General features: G+C 39.1%; 1 protein-coding gene across 1 annotated transcript in view; it reads right to left on the reverse strand.

Moving 5' to 3' along the window:
- The window catches only part of MYLK (myosin light chain kinase), a 140,589-nt gene extending 121,623 nt beyond the window's left edge, over positions 1-18,966 (reverse strand). The window contains exon 1 of the mRNA XM_058027524.1: positions 18,817-18,966. Within this exon, the coding sequence (XP_057883507.1) occupies positions 18,817-18,966 (150 nt within the window). The remainder of the gene's footprint in view (positions 1-18,816) is intronic.
- Between the last annotated feature and the right edge of the window lie 4,625 nt (positions 18,967-23,591).

Below are 23,591 nucleotides of genomic sequence, written 5' to 3' on the forward strand. Positions count from 1 at the left end.
TTGCTCTGTCTGTAATAATGTGTTCATCCACATCTCTACATTGAGGAAATGCCACACCAAAAGCTACAAACACAGACTATCAGCAGTCCATTTCCTTTCAAAAGGTTGAGTCATTCCCTTCCCAAACTATGACTCTTTTTTCTTGAATTTTTTGTCAAAAATGAAATAATGGGAAAGCAGAAGTTTACAGAATTGCTCTGTTGCAAGGATTTATTTCAGGTTTGGGTTTGGAATGTGTTTCAAACTGAGCCAGCCCTCTCTGAAATACATGGTCATGCCATAAAAGTGTCAGGGACCCTTAAACAAATCACTGGTTATCAGATTTTGATCCTCATGGATCAATTCCAGAACTGCAGCAGGTTTTATATTCCTCCAAACCTTTCCAGAGCTCACTAAAAACATCTGCCTTGAATAAATCCACAGCAAAGAGAAATTTATCTGCTTATTTAATGCCCAGCAGCAGCATGCTATAACCCTTATTTACAACTTGGCCTGTGTGAGTATTGCCAGTCCCAGTGAGGCTGCAGCTTCTCTTTACCTGCTCTACAATAACAAGTGGAAAATTGACAGCAAGCAGCAAATAACCATTGTATTAGCACAAACACGAGTTTTCAGTTTTTGTCTGGACCCTTCAAGTGCTTAGAGCCTTCCTGGAAAAGTTTGGTAAGGCAAAACAGTGAACCAACAGCAAGGGCAAAGAGCCGAGAGAGAACCTGTGGTGTGTGAAACTCTCAGAGTTCAGGTTGTTCCACATCTGGGTCTGAGAGAATGCTATTGAAAAGGGATGGTGCTAGCTTCCCAAAGAAAATAAAGAAATACAACAAATCCATGGAAGCTTTACATTTAAAGACAGTAGTATTAGAAAATGTGCCCCTACAAACTATTCCCCACTGTCACAAACTGAAAGGCAGTCAGTGACCACCAACACCAAACACATTTAGCAATCCTTTTTCTTGTTCAAGAGCACAGGAAACATTTTCTCAAACTTGGTCTCTATCTATGCTCCATAAAAGAGCTGTTTATGTACAAATTTCAAAAAAACATAGGTTTGCCTACTTAAACATAGTTGCAGAGCAGTTTAAGGCAATGGGATGCACTCTTTTGGCTTATGGTTTTAACTTCAAATTTCAAACTGCTGCTGGCTCCAGTGAGGTGAACAATGAACACAAACCCACAGCAGCCAAAAAGAAGCAGCCATGAGTTACAAAAAACCAAAGTGTAAGTGTGAAACATTGATGGGGTGTGTACTGTTGCTGAATATTTTTCAGTTTGACAGTAACATCTAAAGACTATTACAAATGATGGCAAACATTACATTACATATTCCAGCACTACATCCATTGTACTGCCTGAGGTGTTCAGTGCTTGATGTTAAGGACTAGGTATATGTCCCATTTTGCTGTTTAAGGTTACACAAGCACCGAGATCAGGAAGAGGACAGCTATCAACAGGATTTACTGGCTTGCAAAATCTCTCTGGATTACATCATATATAGACAAGCACATCAAAAGTCATACTTAGACTGGCAATGTTACAACTCTTAAGAAGTTGTTATTCAAAATAATGCCCTCCATAGAAATGATTTCATATACTGAAGTATTAGTTCACTGATGACTAAAATTCCTCTCAAGAGACAATCCTGCTCCCATGAAATCAGAATTTTAAAACATCCAGATTCTGTCAGCACAAGTGTTCAGTTGTGCTGCTGTTTCTGTAGACTACTTTGCCGTAATCCTCCAAAGTCCAGAATTAAGATCTGTGTGTGTATAGTTCTCAACCATTGAATGAAAGAATCAGTTTTATTTGGGAGATTCAATACATATAAGGAAAAGGAAAGACAGAAATGTTATCTATTCACATGCAGGCAGCGTAGTTAGGACGTTCACAGTTAGACTGTAATGCCTGAAAGCAGTAAAACAACACAAAACAAAGTGTGGATGACCTGGGTAACAAGTCATAAATGATGAATGGCAGTAATGAGAAATGCTAAATGTTTTCTAATACATATAGTACCTGTAATTCAGAAGAGAATAAATTATTTCCCACATCCACAGTGGACTGGGCAAGCAATAAACTTTCAAAAGAAATTAGCCAGTGGGTTGGTAGATGATTGCCACCAGTCACTTCCTTTAAAGGAACAGCTTTGCTTATTTGGTTGCCTGCCTATCTAAACATTAAGGAATTCCAGAAATTGAGGAAAGCTTGAGAAAGTTTTGTAGCCCATTCTCTGTTCCATGCCCATCTTCAGGAGGAAACCAGTAATTTCTGGGACCTACATCTCAGAAAAGGCCATAGAGACCAGAAACTGCAAAGGAATAAAATGAGGATAGCCTCAGCCAAAGCTGTCAGATGTTAGCACTGAGCTCCCATGTGGGGGCCTGAGTTAACTTATGTATTGTAAGTATATGTATGGCAGTTAAAGATCTCTCTATTGTATTAGTGACCCTGCCCTAGTTCTAGTTATTGTAAATGGGCTGCAGCTGTGATGTCCTTGATTGGGCAGCAGCTGTAGCCCATGGAGGTAGCTGAGATAAAAGGGGGCGGGGTGGTCAGGGAGAGCCTGGGAGAGGAGCCCTGACCGAGAAGCAACAACACCACTGCTGTGAAGATCTGCCATGAGAAGACCATCGAGAGAAGGTATGGGACTCAGGAAATATAATTATACAACAATATGAATACAACACTCCCAGACTTGTGCTTTTGGCAGATCCTTAGAAGTCACCATAAGGTGAAGTCAAGGGAGATGGGGAAAACTACTCAGAATGTCTGACAAAGTCTGACCTTTATTCTGCTGCCTGCAAACCTGGCAGAGCAAATACTCATTTCTAGAGGGGAGTAAACTGCTTGCACTTTTTGTAAAACTTAGGAGTAATAAGCCATCAGATTGTATCAAGAAAGCAGCAGAAGAAATGCTATTAAACAGCATGACACATTTTGCAAGTGTAATTATAATCCAGAAAATAAAGATACAGAAAAAAAATAACATACTTGAAATGTGGTAGAGACTAAATATGTCTTTCTCCATTGTCTACGTATCAGCAAAAATAGAATATTATTGCCTTTATTGCAAGTTACATATTAGATGGACTCATCTGAAGGTCACATGGTTGAAGGCTCTCATGCAGCCCCAAGAGATTCAATCCAAACACCAGCAGCTGTTCTGTGGATGTGGCTCATCCTAGGTCCTCCAAATAAAGAGGTGTTTCCCATAATCATCAGAGAGCCATAGCCCTCTAATTTACTTCAATCAAGAGCCAATGGGTTTTGACCCTGGACTTTGATCAAAAGACTTGTGAAGGGACCTTAGCAGAGGATGCTATACCATAACATATACTCTGTCCATGTAGGCAGAGCTGTGTTTCTCTCAAACTAGAGAAAAAAGCTGCTTCTTGTTTTAATATTTCATACTGCTGTGAACTCTTCATTTCAGTGTTAGCAAAGAAGTACTATAAAACTGTAGAGACTACAACATGAATGTTGTAACTACAGCCAGCCTAATAGGTGCTGTATTTTCATTTCGTTTTGATTTTTACTGTTGGTGCAGGTGGGAAACATGGTTCTGGCCAGTGCAGCTCTTTTTAAGTCTTGTAACAAAGCTTCTGTTAGGCTCAAGCTCAGTTTGCTTTAACAAATGAACAGCAGATGTTCTTGATAAAAGAAAGTGGACATGATACATTGTTAAGCTCCTTCTGAGACTTTAAACACACACAAACCATATCTCAAGAATAGTTTATCCCTTTTAAAAGCTTGCTTCTAAAACAGAGAACTTGCCTGGCAAGGTTAAACATGAAAATGTTAAATATTTGGAGACTTAGCTATGACTTTGCAAACAAAGTGAAAAACCTACCTCTTCTGCAGAACAGTCTAGAATCCACAGTTGTATCATTAAAGCAAAAATGGAATACAGAGTAGGAGCAAACATGCTCACTTCAAAGCATTACCTCCTGTACATACAAGAAAAACAATGGTCTTTCTGTAAACCTAGGACATGTTTTATTTTTCTACTTTGCACTCACCAGTGCCAAATGGCATTTGATACTTTATAGTCCAAGCACCAAACACAAGATCCTTCTGCAGATGGCACCCCAAAAATTTTAGTCTTGACTCTTGAAAAATAGTTTTGCATAGTCTGTTTATTCAGTATCACACCATTCAGCCCCTTTTTGCAGATTGCAAAGGTGCTGAACACTCCACATACTACCACAGGTCTTTAGGGGAATCAGTTTTTATGGTGCTCAGCAGGGAAGAATTTATGACCTATCCATGGAAGACATGGTCTGCTAACTGAAAAGCAGACAGCAGCTGCACATAATTTCTTCTTCAATCTTCTACATTTGATCTTTTTTTTCCTTTTTGTAAAATTCAGTGTCAAGAGTTCCCAGAGGAGCACAGAGTATTGGCTTTATGCTCAATCACCAGAGTATAACTGTTTGAAAAAAAGCACTGCTATCCCAGGTACCATAAGCTAAACAAGTCCATTTGTGTTATATTTTTTCTGAAGGAATCAAGTGGAATTTCAGAGTAGCACTGGGTCTCAAGCTGCCTTGAGTTTATCCAAGTTCAAACACCAGTCCCAATTTACGCAGCTCTCAAGAGCATGTTCAAGCCCTATTTATGTCTTTTGGAATTAATCACATGTACAGGTGCTTTTCCTAAATCAGATTTTATTTAATTTAGGGAATAAGTTTAACTGTAGTGCTTTAAAGTAATGTTACAGGAGTCTTCATACAACCACAAAATAACCTGAAACATCAGTCAGCTGAAATACAGAACACTGCCATGATGGATTCTACCCTTTCCTGTACAGAGGATATAAAGGAGCACACTGCATAGTGGAACACGTCTGTGGAGCTGGGATGTCAATCAGCAACTGAATCAGGGGCTGGAAACTCTGCTACACTAATGGGGGCATTTCCACACAGCTGTTGCTGTCTCAGACTGGCAGAGCTTTTCTGATGCAGCTTTCATAAATCATTCTGCCAGCAGCAACATCTGCCTTTTTACTCTTCCCACATTGTAGCCAGCTGACCTGTAGCAATTAGGTGTGTGATGAGAGTTTTATGCAAACCACCCATAAAGTTCACCTGGACCTTTTTTTCTGTAAGTACAAGCTTTCTGAACTTAATGTGAGATTATATCTGAGTATCTTTAGATCTGTTTAATATTTGTATTTAGTCATTGTTGTATTTTTACCATTTTTAAAAAGCCTTCCTCTGGCTGCCAATTCAAAAGCAGATGCCATAAACCTTGGATAAAGTCTAGGAGAAAGCTTAGGCTATTTCCTCCAATGCCATCCAGATGCTGTCCTGGCACACAAAGATGACAAGAGCTCCATAAAGTGGTAAAATTCTGGCATTTTTTCAAAGTAGGAGTGCACAGAAAACTGAGTTCTGTAGAAACTGAAGATAATTCCAGTCCAAAATAGGTAGTGGTAGCTGTCACTTGGGAAAGTGTAACTTTGACTTCATCGCTGAGGATCTGAGACAAGGAGACACTCAGACTTTGCCAAACTCACACTTAAAGGAACTTAGATTTCAATAGTTAGTACCATTAGATGAAATAATCTAACCATACTTCTCCCTTGCCAACAAACTTGCTATTGGAGGAATCAATGTGAAGTCTGAAGATGCAGCACAGAGGGGCCACTGCTCTTCTTAGATGAACAATGACTGAATGTGTTTGTATTCAGAAACCAAAGTGCACAGCACTGAGTGAACAGTGAAGAGATCCAGACAAAATAGGCCCAGAGCCTTGGCAATGAAATAAAAACCACACAAAACAGAGTTACAAATAAGAGAAGTAAAGCCACCACCACAGGAAAATGTGAGCAACATGATAAGAAATTACTCTGTCAGCTCTCAATAACTTCAGCACTGCCACACAGTATGGGCCAAAAAGATTCCAAAGGCAAGGGCAAGTACAAGAGCTCTCAACACAACACAAAGACAAACTCTGCAGCCCTCTCTTGAGTGAAACTCTCATCAATATTAATGGAAGTTTTCCCTGGTTCTAAGTCTCTCCTTAAAGAAGAAAAGGCAAACTGCAAAGACAAAGCTTTATTCCCATGGCCCAACTTTTAATAAGTGTTAGATATTATGAGGTGCTGAATAGCTTAAAATCCTAAAAAATTGCTAAGAAATAGCTGACCTCAGTGCAGGGTAAAGGGTCACTTAGGATTATGCAGTACAAATATAAGGGAGTTCAAAGGGAAAGAACTGTGGCTGTGGAATGGAAATAAGGCTCTTGATAATTTTTCCATATAGCCCAGTAAGTCCCTAAAATGATCTCTCTTTCCCCATCCTTCTCCTAGTTTCCCTCTTTGGTGATTCTGAGTCAAGATGTCTATCAAACATTTCTAGATGAAGCAGCTGCTTTGTGTCAGTAACAGAGAATTGAGGAGCACGTCAGAAGTTTCCTGATAGGACTGGAAAGTTCATCTCAGAGCAGCAGCAATGTTTGCTACAGCAAACAAGATTTTGAGGAATCAGACCAGAGTTTTGAAAAGCTGTCAGAACAGAAGTGGTTCATTAATTTCCTGTTCAGCGGGACAGCCTGATTTATGGGGTTAGCCACTAATTTTGTTCATAAATATTATGTGGCAGCACTAGAAGAAAGACTGAAACATAAATCAGTTTAACACAATAAAAATAAATTGTTGGGAAATTTTCTCCCCTCTCTCATCAAAAAAAGCTGAACTTTTAAGACTTCAAAAGTTTTACTTTCAGTTGTCAATCCTTCATTCATCCTTTATCCAGCAATAATTCAGAAAGGTGTACAATGATTCTTTAGACAAAGTAGAAGCAGGAGGAAGCTTCCTGAGCAAGTACAGGATGAAATGAATACCAACATTTTGCTCTGTCATTAGCAAAATGTGTGTGTGTGTCCCCACTTACAAGGAGAACTGTAAACATTTACCTGTTTTATCTCACAGAACTGATCACAGAATCCAGATGCTTTAAGCCACAGCCTGACACTGGGATATCATCAGATCATAAGACTGCTGATAACTCAGGAAAGCAGCACAATCAAACACCATCATTTATTTTCATAACAACAATCCCTTCATAACTGCAATACCTGGGGTTGGAACTGGCAGTCACTTTTTAAAGATGACAATTCACCTTGTTTCTTTTCTTTCACAAGAAAATGTTCATCATTAATTGCGATAAAACTTGCACTGGAAGACTGAAAGGTTGTTTTTGGGGTTTTTTTGTTTGTATTTTTACTTACTGATGTAAAGTTTCTGTCTTAACAGTGCAAGAATTTATCTCATATGTCACTGAATACTATGTAGGAGCTATGCCACTGATCAAACAAGCTTCATACTTTCCTAGTTTGGGGATGCTGCTCTTAGCATGCTATCAACAGATAAGGAATCTCTACAAATTTACATGAGTGCACACTGTATGCATGACCTATTATTGAGAAATACTGAAAATTATTGAGAAAAAATTGCTTTCTTTCTGTGCCCAGAACACACAGACAAATCTGTTTGGAGCTATGAAATTTGCAATTAAGGGCAGCAATGCACTTCTGAAGTGTAAGGTGGTAACAAATACTATGTGCTTAAAATGAACATGCCCGTACTTTATCAGTTTCCAAGCAGACAAGATTTTTATTTCCTGCAATTTAGGAGTCTGGCCATGGCCACAGAAAATGCTGAAACTGGATTTTGTTACTGGGTTCCTGCACAGTTAACGACTGTCTGCTGATAGTGACAAAGACTGCTGGAAAAGGCTGTGCTCTGGAGAAGCTATAAAAATTCTCCTCAGTTATGTGTTCTGCTTTTTTAGCGCTTCTTGGTAGGGCTGAGAAAGCAATGGGCATGAAGTGTCATTTGTAACAAACTTCACTATAAAGTGATGTGGTTATGAAGAGATACAAAATGCAATGTTGGATCATGAAGATGTGAACACATCAGACAGCCTAAACAACTGGCATTTCCCATTGCACCATTTATTCCACCAAGTGCAACTTACTGTTATGCCATAAATAATTAGGACTTCAGTACAAAATCCTGTGGAAAAACATCAACTGCTCATTAGCAACTGTCAGTGATTCTTTTACCCTGTAATAAATTGATAAGTTTTCCTCACTTCACACACCCTTTTAGTAACATCTTAGCAGAGGTAACTCAGATAGTACAATGCACAAATGGCTGTGTTTAGAATGAAAATAAAATCCAAGGGCTGAGCAACAACAGTTTAAAAGAAAAAAACCTCAAACTACTAACTGAAATACTAAGTAAAAATTGCTGTGACCATAAATTTCTAGTTCAACAATTCAAGATAAATATTTATAGACATGCTGAGTTTAAGAGAAAGTTTGTGGGCTCACCTCCCCTTTCTAATGCTTTCTCTCAAAACTAAAATTGCTGTGATTTTGGTAAGAGAAACACACATGCATTCAGAAGTAGCTGTTTAGGTTGTGGAAAAAGAGCTTACTCTGCATATGCTTTCAATAGAGCCCCACTTAACTGCAGTTGCTCCATTCCTACTGAGAGGTCTGAACAAATCCAACATCGTGTTTTCCATTAAACCTGTGGGCATGCAAGAGTCTCCCAAACAGACAAACCTGTCCATTTGCATATCCCAACAAACCAGCTTTGAGTCAAGGCTCTGAAGACCCAGTTCTGGCACTGTGAACATGATGCTCTGCATCCAACAGGAGGCACTTAGGTATCTGTGATGTTTGCACCCATTGCACATCTTCATTTTCTCTTCCAAAATCAGAAGGTTTTTATCTCCCAAAGATCTAGGATAGTGGATGAGAACTGAACTCTCAAAGACAGACATTCTGCTCTGAATCCAGGTAGGTATCTGTGTGTTTCTGTGTCATCTTGCACAAGACAATAAATCTCACCATGCCTTGGTGCCCCACATAAATGTCAAGGGGGTAACTGATTATTTCCTCTGTTGTTTTGGCCAGAAAGACCATCAGAGAAGGACCCAACTCTACTCTGGCCTTTGTATGTGTTAAATACTACAGACAAACACTAGGATTCCAGTTGAATGAGGCTGTTTAAGTGGTACCATGGAATGAGCAGAAATCAATACCATTTGCAATAGTTCTTTAATCTGTACTTCCAAGATTCTATCATAATTTTTCTTCCAGTGCTTTGACTTTTAGAATAACTTTGTTTTGAAATATTTATATTTGCTTCCCTGCAGAGACAAACTGCTGAGTTATTCTTTTATAAAGGAACACCAGAATTTATCTAGACAAAAAAAAAATCAACCTTAAGTATATTGAACTCTTGTTCCAGAGAGTTCACAGAACAGAAAAAAAATCTTTATTCACTGTTTGCCAGTATGGGAGTGTGATATAAATGAGTTACATTTGAGACACAAGTTAGATTTCATACTGCCATGTGTGTGCAGGTGCTTTTGCAAATCTTTTACAAAACAGTGTGCATTGCATTAATATTCTAAGCTTTGCAAAAGCAATTTAAATAATACATGCACCATAAATAAAGGCTTGCTTGTGTATTATGGGACATACTGAAGGAATGGCAAACTCTCAAGCCACACAGTTATGATTTGACTCTACCATGCAGCTGGAGGAAAATTACCATTCTCATTCAATGTGAGTTGAGAGAGCACAGAGCTGGATGAAGTAAGTTCAATATGCCATTGCCAACAGGAAAATAACCATGAACAGAATTATTTAATTTGTCAGTCTTTGCCTCTCCCTTTTTTCTGGGCTCCATGTGCAGCTTGTTGTCATCTTTAAATGAAAAGTTGCAGTTGGAATGCAGTAAGATTTTTAATTAGTGTTTTAGTAAGCTCAGCTGTTGCATTTATAATAAATAGTATATTCCACAGAGTAACATTTACCATAGTATTTTTTCAAGTATGCAGACAAGCAGGGAAAACTCAGAAAAATAGAAAATAACTTATTTTTCCATTTTGCCTCATTCTTCAAATGAATAACAAAGGTTTCCATCTAAGCAATAAAAAAATTGCAAAGCTGACTTTGAATTTGTACCAGTTTTGGTCACGGCATTTTGAGAAGACAAAGATTGCTTTGTTTCACTACAGGTTTACAACAATGCACTTACTTACAGAGAATAAAACTATCTCCACCATCAAACAAGCCTAGAATTTTAATTAAAAAAAAAAAAATTCCAGGTTTTCACTCCGTCTATTCCTAAAACTCCTCTGAAAAAGAAAGGTGTAAGATCTCTAGAATCTCACTGCAACATATTCTTAATGTGAGATGGCCATCCTAGAGACCAGGTTAATAACTTGTGAGTCAAACATGATTTAGCTCCTAACCTACAGCCTGCCTGCTTGGTTCCCTGGAAGAATAAAGTCAACATATTTAGGCAGGTAATTCAAAGCCCTTATACTGGACTAGTCACCCCAGGGATAATCAGTCAGTGGAATGCCTTGATTTTCTGGCTCCAACCAGAGCAGAACTTTGACATGTAACCTCTGACCCCAAAAAGGAGCAGCAGTGGCTCCCTCAGCACTAGCCCAACACTTCAACATCACTCCCATTTCAAAGCTTATTTCCCCAACATAAGAGAAGAACACAAGAGATGTGCATTCACATGGGATGCTGAATTATGAACTGGGATGACTTTTGGCTTAAGAATCATGATCAAGGCAGGTTTGTCCCCAGACACTAAACAATGAACTCTGAAAGCTTAGCTAGAAAAATGGATGCTGTTTCAGTAACCTCTAGTGACAAGATAATATCTTACAGACTGAAGGTTAAAAACTGAACTGGAAACCTACAGAGGAACAATCTTGCCTTGCCTACTTTTGCTCCTGACTGTATCCTCCTTTGGGATTTGGACCCTGGTTCATAGTTTGCCATGTCTGGGCACATCAGAGCCCTGTTAGAGCACATGGCAGTGCCTGCTGGAGCAGAGCCTGAAGGACTGAGGCCAGTGCAGGGCTGTGGCAGTGCAGGGCTGTGGCCAGCTGGGGAGGGTGCAGGGCTGTGGCCAGCTGGTGATGGCACAGCCCATGCACGGCTCCCCTTGGCTCCAGGCTCACACTCCTCTGGGGAGCAGCCAGCCCTTGCTGCTCCCTGTCAGACAGACAGGTTTCTCCCCCTCATGAATGGGCTGAATTCACAGCAATGTAATTTTCTGTTCAGCATGCATTTAGATACTGGGGAGTCCAAATTTTACATGGAAAAATATTATTTTGTCTGGTTTTGCCCAGTAGGTTTCCAAACTTCATACTACATCCATGAGTGAACAGAGCCAAGTAACATGTCAAAAGCAGAAATTTTTAGCTTTGGAGTTGAGGTGCTAGAGTGAGCATGGACTGAGCAAAACCACAATGAGTAATGATGTGTTTTGATTATAAACCTTCTCCACATGTTGCCTTCTGCAGATTCTGAATCCATAATGCTTGCTGTCTATTAATGACTATTCTCCTTTCCCACAGGGGCAAAGCAGAATTATATTAAAAAGTGGGATCTGGAGTCATTTGGTGCAAATTCTTAAGGACCCATTTACAGACAGCCAAAAGCACACTTTGCTATTTTATGTGGGGTTCTCATAGCTACATATGGCACTGAACCCTTCCCTGACCTTTCTGGTTTCATCAGCCAGATGCAGGCAAGGAGCTTGACGTTCAAACATAGTTTATCATGGCAGAAAGCAAATATATTACTAGTTAGCCAAATGCACATCTGATGATAAACACTCTGTCCTACCTTTAGGGTGAGCTAGAAAAATAAAATTAAAAGCTTTCCAGTTAGAGATGTATTTCTGGAAGAAAAAAAAATCAATCCAAATATTTCCCCCCCTTTCATACCTCTCACATCAATATAGGCTATTGCAGCACAAGCAAAAGTCAGCTACTCTCCGTTCTGTTACAGTTACTAGATCTTTTTTAACTTTCAAACTTAATATGAGTGTGATAAGAGTCAAAGGCACAATTCCCTAAAAAATCAAGTTTCAAACATCATAATGCTAAGCTGAAGTCATGTTTCATGCACTACCAAGAACGTTTATTTAAGTAAGAAAGCGCAATGCTACATGATGAGTTTTATTGCCAGTGGAATCAACCACAACAAAGCCTTCTGCACTGACCCAGAGGAGCAAGGGAGACTAGTCTGGAAAAGATGATGATATTTTTCAAATTAAAAGCAGAACTGAAGAACTTAATGAGACATTGTTGAAATCTGAGAGATTCATGATTAACCATCATGGGACAGAAAACCCAAGAAGAATTATAATGACTGGTTCTACTCTGACCTACATGGATTTGGTCTCCGGGCATCTCTTTGCTCAGCTATTTAGGATGTGCTGATCAGCTGTTTTTCTCTTTGGAAATACACAGATTTGAGCTACTTATTTTTCAGATACATGTATATTATCAACCCTAAACAGTGGACTTTATGATTAGTCATGGCATTTAGTCCATCCTTATTTTTCTTAAAGACTGAACCTCTTTTACACCACCATATGAATATTTTATGTCACCTTTTCCTCAGCAAATTTGGATGTATTCCTCAGCAATACATAATTTAGAATTTGGATTGGTTTTTGTTTTGTTTTTGTTTTTGTTTTTTTTTTTTTTTGTTTGTTTGTTTTTTGCTAAATGACTATAGAAGAATAGCAAGTCCAGAAATCTCTGCTAATGAAGTAAATTTTCTCAAAATCAACCTTAGGGACATCCCTATGGATAAATTATATGGACACTCTTTTCCTCTTTAGCTGACACAAAACCATGCTTTCAAACAACACACTACAGTAGTGGGTGGTCACAAAAAAAACCCCAAACAAAGATACTTAAAATAAACTTGTCAGAGTCAACCATCAAAGCAAACTGGGGGCAGGTAGATGCAATGAAATCACACAGCTTTGTCATGTGATTTTAATTGCTTCCACCTAAAAATACAAAATATTTAGAAACACATTAAAGAAAAAGTAAAGAAATAAAGAAAGTGGCGATCAAAAGCAGCACAAATATGTAGTCTGACTTCAGCTAAAACAACACTGGTTTGGGACATACTAAAGAAAATAATACAAGATTCTCTTTAATTCCATATGTACATTAGTTGTAGTGTTTTAAAAAACTTCAATTATTATTACCATCACACTTATTATTTTTTTTAAATATTCCTTGAATTACAGCAGTTCCTACCACAACAATCAAAAATAGGGAGCCAATCTTTCTGGCACTGCATGGAGCAGAACTCCTGTCACCAGCTGGTGGTAGATAAGCAATTAAAGTGGGAAAGGAGACAGAAAGCAAATAGAAAAATAAATGTGATAGAATCAAACAGCACATTTCTTCCACAGCTGGGAAGTGGTGGGTTACTGAACACTCGCTCAATTATACAAAATAATAAAACCAACCCTGAGAAAAGACAACTCAGAACAGGGATATATATGTATGTTCACTGTTCCCCAGCCACGGCCTCTTTCCTGTGGAGAAATTTTGTCTGGGTGGAATTTGGGGATATTCAGCATTGTCTAGGATTTCTGAACATCTGGCAGATTGAAAAAAAAACAACCTCTGCAAAAGGTCTGACCAAACTCTGCTGCCAAATATCCAGAAATATTGGCTGTGGCCTGAGCACATGCACAGATCAGCTGCAGGTGACAATGTTTTAAGTGCAGCACTAAAGAGCATCATCAGATGCTCTGCACACAGACTACACAAGAAATGCTTAAATACTTCCACCAGGGAAATCCTGAGTAGAGCTATGATGGCCACAGGTGACAGGGAGACAGATGTGGAGAGACAGAAGTGGAGCTCATGGGTCTCCACTCCTGACTAAAACCTAGAAATTTCTTGAGCACCAACTTGTACACTTACAATTTTTCTAAAGGATGCATCATTGGCAAGGCAAGGAAAATGGGCATCAACACATGGATGCTTGTGTCAGTTGATGAAAAGGAAGTGTGTTTAAATAATTCTGCGTGTAGGTGACACTGTGTGGGGAACTCCTTTTGACTGAATCCCACCTTAACCACTTCCCAGCAGAGCAGCCATTTTCACTTTGGCCTCTTGTAAAGCTGACACTGTTTCCATATGCCAATATAGGGTTATAGAGTAAAATAAACCCAAATAAAGCCATGCATGGATTACTCATGAGAACATGCATTTGGTGAGTGAATATGATGGGAGGTCGATTACACCAAGGAAGAATACACAGCAGTAGAAGATCCAAACAAAAACCAGCATGCCTTAAGCTGTTCACAGCCACCTTTTGTGTTTATTTTTATGTTTGTGGGTTTTTTTTCCTTTTAGTTCAGCTGTCTATACCTCAATGTCTGCCTAACACAAAACATCTAAGTAACTTCTCAATGCATCACCTTTTTCCCAAGAATGCTCCAGTGGTACGTGGAAAGGAAGACCAAATAAAATCCACAGTCAAGTGGAGAACTTTTTCAATTCTTTCCCTTTCAGAACATGCCTCAGTGTTTCATACCAGGTTTCTGGGAGTATCACAGTATCAGCACAAGTCCTCTCACAGCACTCACTTCCATCAGACAACTGTCTCCCATGAAAACATGGGTCTCTCCTGAATTTCTTCCTTTATAAGGCTCAGAACAGGCATCCCTCCAGAAAGCACAGATCCAAAGCCACTGCAACTTCATGCATTGAGATGCCCAGTACATTTTGTAACAGCAAACATCTCAAGCCAACAGCAAGGATGTGCCATGTCATCATCCTCTGTCATTACATGGGCTCCTCTCAGATCCTGCCATCTGAATCCAGGCATGTGGTGTAATTAGGGCATTTTTCTGGAGAGCCTGCTGACTGAGGGTTGGAAATGGCACACACATTGCTGCCTTGAGACGAAATCTAAGGGAACATACAAAAGGTTTTGCCATGCATAGCTTGTGCTATGCATGTAAAACATGCCACAGTAAAAAAATAGGTTAAAATTAGTTTTAGTGTTAGTGGGTAGTTGAAAGAATTTATAAATGTTGTGGAAGTGTTTAACAGTCTTCATTCTAGTAGAGCTTCCCTACCCTTTTAACTCTTAACACATTGCAAGAATAGATGGCAGAATCACTGCTGATCTTCCCACTCCCTCATGTTTTTACTGCCTGATCCCAATTAATATCTTCTGGTGTGTTTTTCTAAACAGTACCTGTGCAACAACCAGCAGCAAAAGCATCTGTAAGTTATTGGACTTAACTGATTCAAGCAGATGCAACATCTGGGTGGTAGAAGAACAACCAGAAAGAACATTAAAAGGGTAGGATTTTACATTGACCTGGATTGTCCTAAAATTTACCATCCAGCTCCCTTCCCTGGAGGGTGATGGAAAGGGAAGGGCAGAACAATAACTAATCAATAGGCAGCAAACTGAATTTAGTACCCCAACACCTACTCAAACCATGAGCTCCATGAAATCTAGCTCCCTGGGATTAGAATATTAGACAGATTTAGTAGTTTGATATCTTGGTTCTGGCAATGGACCATGTATGATGGCCCACATGAAGCAGAAAAACCACCCATACTGCACTGTTGCCAACTGTACAATGCCTTGTCCAAGGAGCAAAGTTCTTTCCTGACCACTAGGCAATGGGTTTGTGGTCTGTAGAATATTTGGCTGTTCCTCTCAAGTATTATAGCACAAGTATTTTTTTAGGCTCATAAAGTTAATGACCATCAATATTATACATGTGCAAATAAGGCAGTTTAAGTGCTTGCTGCAATCAAATGCACAAGTTAACATCCAGTGTTCAATCCAACTGAGAAAGAAGTAGCTTAAAACAAAGCCTGGTAACATTTTGGTCTTCTTTTCCAGGAGTGTCTCAAAGGTTCTGACAATGAGCTAAAATGCCTTAACACAGGGCACGACATTACTGCCTTGAGCTGCCCACCTCACACATGGTGTGCCACTGAAGAACAGCTTATCAACCCAGTCCTAAAAGGTTGTGAACATACAACACAATTTCACAAATTTCTGGGGTGGTTTGCCTAAAAATCACCTCAGCAATTTATTCATGAACAACTGAGATGTCCATCCAGCAGATCTTTGGGGAGTATCTAGTGAAAGTAACCTTGGCTTTGCCTTACTGTTTCCACTCTGTACTCCAAGAAAAAGTCATGCTCATACTCTTGAAAATGATGAATTAAATTTCTATGCTGAGATGCCACTAGAACACTGAGATCTGCAGTCAGATATAAATAAACTTCCTGAAATTTTAGTAAGAAAATCAGGGTGGTAGTTGAAGGAACAGGAAAGTAATAAAAATAAAATCCCATTAAAGGAAGCCCCAGTTTCTTTCTACCTCGAATTTCCTACATTTATGGGCTATTTCTCCCTTTCTGCACTCTCTTTGATCTTGAATTGCCATTTCACACAACTTATCTAATAATACTGCTGGAAAGAAAACCAAGAAATTTAATTCTGGGGCCCTCTCTTCCTTGTTCACTTAATGAGAATACAGGATCATCACAATATCAGATTTATATCCTGTCTTGGATTCTAAAAATATTTGTTCTTTCTGATAAGATCAATTCCACTGCAAAGAAACTCTTTGAAGAAAAGCTCCTGTCTAGCCATTTAAAAAACTTTTTATTTTTCTTCAGCCTGAGTCTGGTTTAATATTTATACTGCAACAACATATCATAACATCTGTAGCCTAGATAGGTTTTCCAGGATAGAAAAACCTAAGTACATTGAGTGGCTTCTATTACTAAATCTTAATAAATTGTTTTTGTTAAGATTGTTCTTCTGAACCTGTTTTTCTGAACAGGTCAACTGTCTTTCTGAACCTCTGGAATATTAAATGGCAGAAGAAGCAACATTGTATTACCCAGCTGAAGATGGAGCCAGATGTTAACAGCTGTGCAGGCTCCTGCAGCTGTTCAGCCACAGCACCTTTCAAAAGGTTCCCCCTCACTTTGCCCCTGTTACTACAGTAAGAGCACAAACAAAAGACTAATGCTGTCACCCCCACTTTAAGGATGGAAAATTAAAAGGTTTTGGCTATGCTCATATACTGAACTGCCAGAAGAGATATTTAGATTTTTCATCAAGTAAGTCCAAGCCAGGACTTCAATCAAAGTTTTGTTCCTTCAAGGAAATTAAACTTGACAGTTTAATTAGTATTGAATTTGTGTATTTTTTTCCAAGCTACTAAAAAAAACCCCTCAGACTTCACCCTTCCAGTCTTCAAAGTGGCTTTAAAAATGGGATATGCATCCCTGGAAAATTAACACTTTAAAACCAGATATAAAATAAATGCAAAGCAGTGATGGCACTCTAGCTTGTAGGTCATTATATTTTACAAATGTTTCCATTTGACTTAAATAATAAAAATTCTGCAGAGTGCAATAAAAACTGGAAATATCCCACTTGAGCTTTTAATTAGGAAACATGAGAACTATAAAACCAAATCTTAGCACATGCTTCAACTTTGATTTCACTGAATTATTATTGCAGCGTAGCCTGGAAGAACCAGTCGGAGTTAGAACAGCCTTGTACACAGGTGTCACATGGAGAAAGTAGGAACACACTGCCATTTTCCTACTGCATCTGCAACAAGATGAAACAATGAGGGGAATAAAAAATAAGACATAAAGAGTAACAACAGAAGTGCTCATGGGGACTGGCCAACGTCATACACAAAAAGCGTTTCTGACTGGTGCCTTAAAATCATCTATTTAAAAAAAAAATCTAAAAAATCTTGAAGGTTTGGTAAAACCTGTTCTTTGTTTTAAGCACTTTATTGAAATTTGCTTTGTATTAAAAATGCCAATTTTTCTTCAAAAATCAAATCTAACAATGTGTTCTGAGTTTTGCTTCAGCACTTCAAAATGAATATACTCCAAAACCTGTTCTCCTACACAGTTCCTGTTGAAAAATCCCAGTTCCTGGCCTGGTCTTACATAAACAAATCAGATAAATATCAGATGCCCTCTACCGGCCCTGTGTTTAAGTTAGAGTTTCAGAAGTTAAGAATTTCCCAAATTCCTTCTAGCCCTTGCTTTTGTTACAGTAGGGTTGCAGTTTCCTGCCTGTGTCAGACGAGTCCCACCATTTCAAAGGCTGACAGTGCGGTCAGTTTGATGGTGCAGCTGTCAGCGTGCAATCAGAACGTGACACCAACCAAAGGAAGCTGAAAGGACTGGGAGGGAAAGCTCACAGCTCCAGGAAAAAGAACTGGGTTAAGGGAGGAGAAAGGAAGATAGCTAGAACAAGGATGAGTATGTACCAGGATTGACACATGAAAGAAATATGGAATTGTGCCAGGATGCACAATTCAATATCCCAAATCTGAGGGAAATGGGGGATACACACCCCACTACACAGACTTTTAAACCCTTTGATTTAACAAGTTTTCCTGAACAAATCAATCTTTCCTCTGAAAATGCTCTTTTCTTCTTTCCAGATAGGAACACGTATAGCAGGCAGTGCAGACACAGAACTACCACTACACTCATTGCAGATTTCTCCCTTGACTGCTAGGAAGGACACGCTGCAGCAGGGTTAGATTTGTGTCACACATGAAGCTTCATGAATGGGCAGATATTTGGGATGCAGGGATATGAATGTGCAGTAGGAGAATATGTAGAATTGCAGTAGGGGACAGGCTGACTAGAGACAGTCCTTGAAGTGGTTTCTCACCGATAATAACCTCAGTTCTCTGCATGCTCAACAAGGTTACACTTGGCAATGCTCAGGCTCTGCAACACTCTCCTCTACACAGAAACAGACCTGTAATGCTCCTCCCTCCTCAGGAGGGTAAACACTGATGTATTCTTCTTGAGTAAAGGTCCCATACTGCAGAGGCAACTTCACTACCTTTGCAGCCCCCTGGTCAGCTTCAGGAAAGGGCAAAACCCAATGGAGAAGCTGTCCCTTGTCTGTTCTTACCTTTCCCTCAAACCTGGCGGTGGCTCCCAGCTGCACGCGGATATTGCGAGGAGGAAGAGTAAACGCTGGTGCTTCAGCAGGGACAGGGGGGCTGAGTGTCAGGGAGGTTTTGGAGACTCGAGTAGATGTCACCAGTTTCACATCCCCCATGATGTGGACTGCAAAAGAGAAACAAGTGGTAATATGGAAATGATGATGTTTAATTATCTTTATGAAAGAACCAGCTAGGAATCAGACCAGGGACAGGGGTTCTGTGTGTGTGCTGTACTTGTGTACACGGCAGGATCTTCAGCCTAAGGCGGCAGGTGATATTTTCTGGGAGGGGAACTGAGACCCAGGAATGGTGCCTGTGCCCACAGTTGGGGTCAGGGCCACAGTCTTGAGGTGAACTCAGCTTGAACTTTCAAGTCCCAGGCCAGAGCCTTAACCAAGAAGTCATCCTTTGCAACTGCACTAAAAGGTAATAACTTATTTCAGGAGGATATTTTCATACCATGACTTTGATTTTCCTGGCCTGGAATACAACAAAATCAGTAAGTCTCAAAAGTGAGCCAGTGTTAAACAAGTACTTATGAAATAAAGAGACCTCTGTTTGCACTGGATTTAAGTTGCAAGCGGGAATGTGGAAAATCTGATTTTTCATACCAAGCTTTCAAGATCTTAAGAAATATCTGGATATGTCCCTGCAAAGTAGTGCTAGTACAGAACAAATGCTTTTGCAGAAATTCAAAGTCTTTACTGCAAATCCTTCTTACAGCACATAAACTAGTAAAATAGCATGGAAACCAAATTTTGTAATGCTACAAGAATGGCATTTTAGAGAACTATTTACAGTTATCTGCTTCAGAAGAAATTCTTCTGCTGAACAGTTCATATTTCCCAAGAAAAAGCAAAAATTATTGTATTTTTCAGAAGTAAAATTTCATGGTTTTCAAGAAAAAAAGTAGTGGCTGACCCCAGTACTAATTCCTTGAATTTTCTATGTAAATTAGAAGACCTACTGTAAAATGCCTATTTAATAGACAAGTTTAACAAAGAAAAACCTGAGAAATTACTCAACCCACTAATAAGTTATGTTAAAACAATAAAAATACTGGACTTCTGATCTTAATCCTCTGTCATACACACCAATCTGTGATGGACTATGTATCTATTAATCTGATTCAGACAAAAGTTGCAATTAACAAGACTTGACTAAATAGTGAAACTTCAATTTGAACAAGAGAAAAATCAATTAAACTAAAGCCACATTATTCTTGACTGTATGAAGCATACTTTTTCTAGAACAGGCTGCAGTTATCTAGGGAGCAGGGGAACAGAAAACCCATTCATTTCCAAACAGGGCTTCCACATGTATGCACCTGGAAACCCAGCCTGAGAATTTAGTTTTGCATAGAACATACCTGACACGTTTCATCAACAAACAGAAACACCTTCTCTACGTTTATACAAAACAGTTCAAGAGGGCAGCTCTTCTCACAGAAGATATTAGTCTAAAAGTCACATATTTCATCTGAGTTTTTTCTCTCTCATAGCCAACTGAGAGAAAGAGGCACCTCCAGAAGGTGTTTTGGTCTAAGGTGTGGAGCCACAGAGCTTTGTGCTTCACTGCATGCACCTGTCAGGAACTACAGTTTAGAAAGCAAATCCTTTGAGATATTGGATAAATTGTGCACACAGGTTTTCAAATAATGCTTGGAATCTCCCTCCTCATTCATAAGAACACAGATGCTGTGGAATTCAAATTTCTTCCGGCATAGCGCTCTCTAAACATTTCTGTATGTTAACATCAAAACCCCCAGAAAACCCTCTAGTGTTTCCAGTATTTGAATTGCTGAGGTCAACACAGAAATGGGATAAAGATGATTTCCTACCCATGATATACAGCTTCAAAGTGAGAAATTCTTCCTTCATTTCCACAAGTTAAACTTGCAGTGAATGTCTGTATTGACAGTCACTTGAACGCCCAGCACAAGTCTCCCTTCCCGGTATAAGCATCTCTTTAAAACACACACAGGAAAAAATAATCTCTTTGCTTTAAAGAATTATGTGAAATCACAATATCATCTAAATAAGAAAGAAACTGATTGCATTTCCAAAGACACAAGATGAAATCAAAGCCTTGCTTCTCTTCTAACAAATGTACTTAGTACCTGAATGGACTAACAATCAAAGTCTCTCACAGCTATACACTGCAATAAACAACAATTTCCTTGAAAAAGAGAAGAATGATTTGTTCACCTAATTGTTCTTTCATTAATGACAAGGCTCCAAATTCAGTTCTCCACTCAGCTAAAACCACAATTTACCCCAGTGGACTTTCAATCAACTACACAGCTGTAAACTGCTGCATACTGAGTCCATATCTGCCAGCACATTTCTAAAATTTTTTTTTCCTTTCAGATGAAGACCAAACTTTGTAAGTAATAAATCTTCACACATGTCCTTCTCCCCTCCTAATATGCACCTTTCCACAGCATACTAATGCCAGTATTTGCAATGTCTCCACTACTAAAAACCTGCAATAAAATTTTCAGATCACTAGTAGTGACAATAATGTGCTAGGTATAATGTAGATGGTATGGAAATATTTTATTGTCAGGGGGCACTATAATGCAACACAGTCTAAGCTGCAGTTAAGCTGCAATACAAACCATAAGAGGCCAGTAACAAAACATCTCCTGCCCCACACATCTGCACTGACTTTGCAGAGTGTTTATATGACAAAACAGCATCAGAGAAAGTATATGTCACCTGAATGTTGTTTCAAAAATAATGCTGTAAGGGAAGTAAAACTGAAAACAAAGCTAAACCCAACAACCAACACCCAGAATCCAATCCAAAGGATGTTCACCCAGGCAAAGAGCACTCCACTTTGGTCAGTGCCATTGTGACAGCTGAAAAGAGCAAGAGGGGAAATTACAGGTACTACAGCTGCTCACAGGACCCCTGCAGGGACACAATGCTCAAGTGTCTGTACTTAGGTACAATGCACTGCTGTCACTGTCACAGGGTGATTGTGACATGGAAATCCACAGAAGCCTGGGTATGGCACCAAGTACCTGAAACAGCCGCTGGCACCTGGCTGGAAAATACACAACACTCAACATCCACTCATCCTCCAAGCATCACTGGGCTCAGGTATGCACTGCACAAATAATACCCTGGAAAAAGTCCAACTCCAACCTCTACACAAAATGAAAAGAAAGAAAAAAGAAAGAAGAAAGAAAGGAACAGTGTAGAAGGAAGGAAAAAGAAAGAAAAAAAAGAAACCCTGAACAATTAAGTCACTGTTGCTGGTCAAGTTACACTTGTATTGCCTGCAGGTAAGGACAAAAACTATGGACAAATTGTTGTAGTATAGTGAGACTGTAAAGAATAAAGACATAGCTAGTCTTTTTCATAAGAACATCTTGCAAAGATTTAAGCTTTTTCTAAATAAAGTGTCTAAAAAGGATTGAATTTACAAATTAAATACTAGCTCAAATCAGCACAAGCAGTTTTCTAGCAACATAAGCCTCTAATTATCCACATTTAGCAGTCTGACTTTAATTAACTATGGATGCTTCTAGTAAATAATTAGGAAGTATCCTTTTACAGCTTAGAGGATGTTTAAGAATTCTGTTCCTAAACAAATAACTAATTCCATGTTGTGCAGTCTGGTGTTACTAGGGAACTACCATGTCCAAATATTTTAAAGAAATAATGTTCCAAGGAACAAATCTTGTTCAAGCTCACAATTTGACAGACAGGAAGAAAGCACACACTTAAAAGCTATGAAATGTGCCTGATTTTTTTTTTTTCTTTTATTTAAGCAACTCTACAGAATAAGAAGATACCTAAACTATTTTTCTTAGGTATTTCTTGCTTGCTCAAGCTTGCTCCTGAATAAGACTTCAAGGATGCTACATCAACTCCTAACATTACATCTCACATGCTGTGCACACCTAGACTCTAGTCTTTAAACAAAACCAACTGTAACTGAAGTTGCAATGCAAACATTGTGGTATTAAAACATAGAAGAAAACCACCATGCAAATGTTGGTCTGTAGAGTAGTGATGTGGTTAAACAGCATTTCTAATCTGGATTTTTTTTTTTTTTAAATTCTTAATCCTCTCTAAAAAGCACATAAATCCTTACAAATTCTCACAGTGTGCCCTCTAATCTTTCTAATACCAAAGCAGACTAATGTATTTCAAGCATTTTCTGCTGGGAACAAATCTCTGTCACTCAATACTCTGCTCCCAAAAATAAACCCAAAAAAGCAAACACTAAGAAATCCATCTCATAGGATTTTTCCTCCTCCACTTATTTTATAAAAGTAAATACTTACCATCAGCTTCCTACATAACCATTTAATTATACCAATTTCCTTTCACCAAGTCCTTTTTCCGAGGCAGGAGAAAAATGAGTTGCAGAGGGTGCCTGTGTGTGTGTGTATGAGAGAGCAAGCTCAGGCAAGTGAGAGGAAACCAGAGCTGCCAGCGGAAAAACCTTTATTTGACTTACTGATATTGCAACTCTACACTGAGCAGCACATTTTCACTTGGTCCAGCTATTCTGCTCTTTTAGTCAGACTGGATTCAATAACCCCTGAACCATCTCTGAAATCTGGATACAACCTTTTGAGTGCTTTAAAAATATGAGCTAAAGGACAGACAGCCTGGGGTTGGAGCATTTGTCTGCTGTTTGGGAGCCCTGGCTGAATCCCCTGCTCCATAATGGGCTGCCTGCATGACCTCAGGCGAGTCACTAAGCCTCTCTTTTGCCATGG

This window comes from Melospiza georgiana, chromosome 7 (genome assembly GCF_028018845.1).
Source record: "Melospiza georgiana isolate bMelGeo1 chromosome 7, bMelGeo1.pri, whole genome shotgun sequence".
In the NCBI taxonomy this organism is placed as follows: domain Eukaryota; kingdom Metazoa; phylum Chordata; class Aves; order Passeriformes; family Passerellidae; genus Melospiza; species Melospiza georgiana.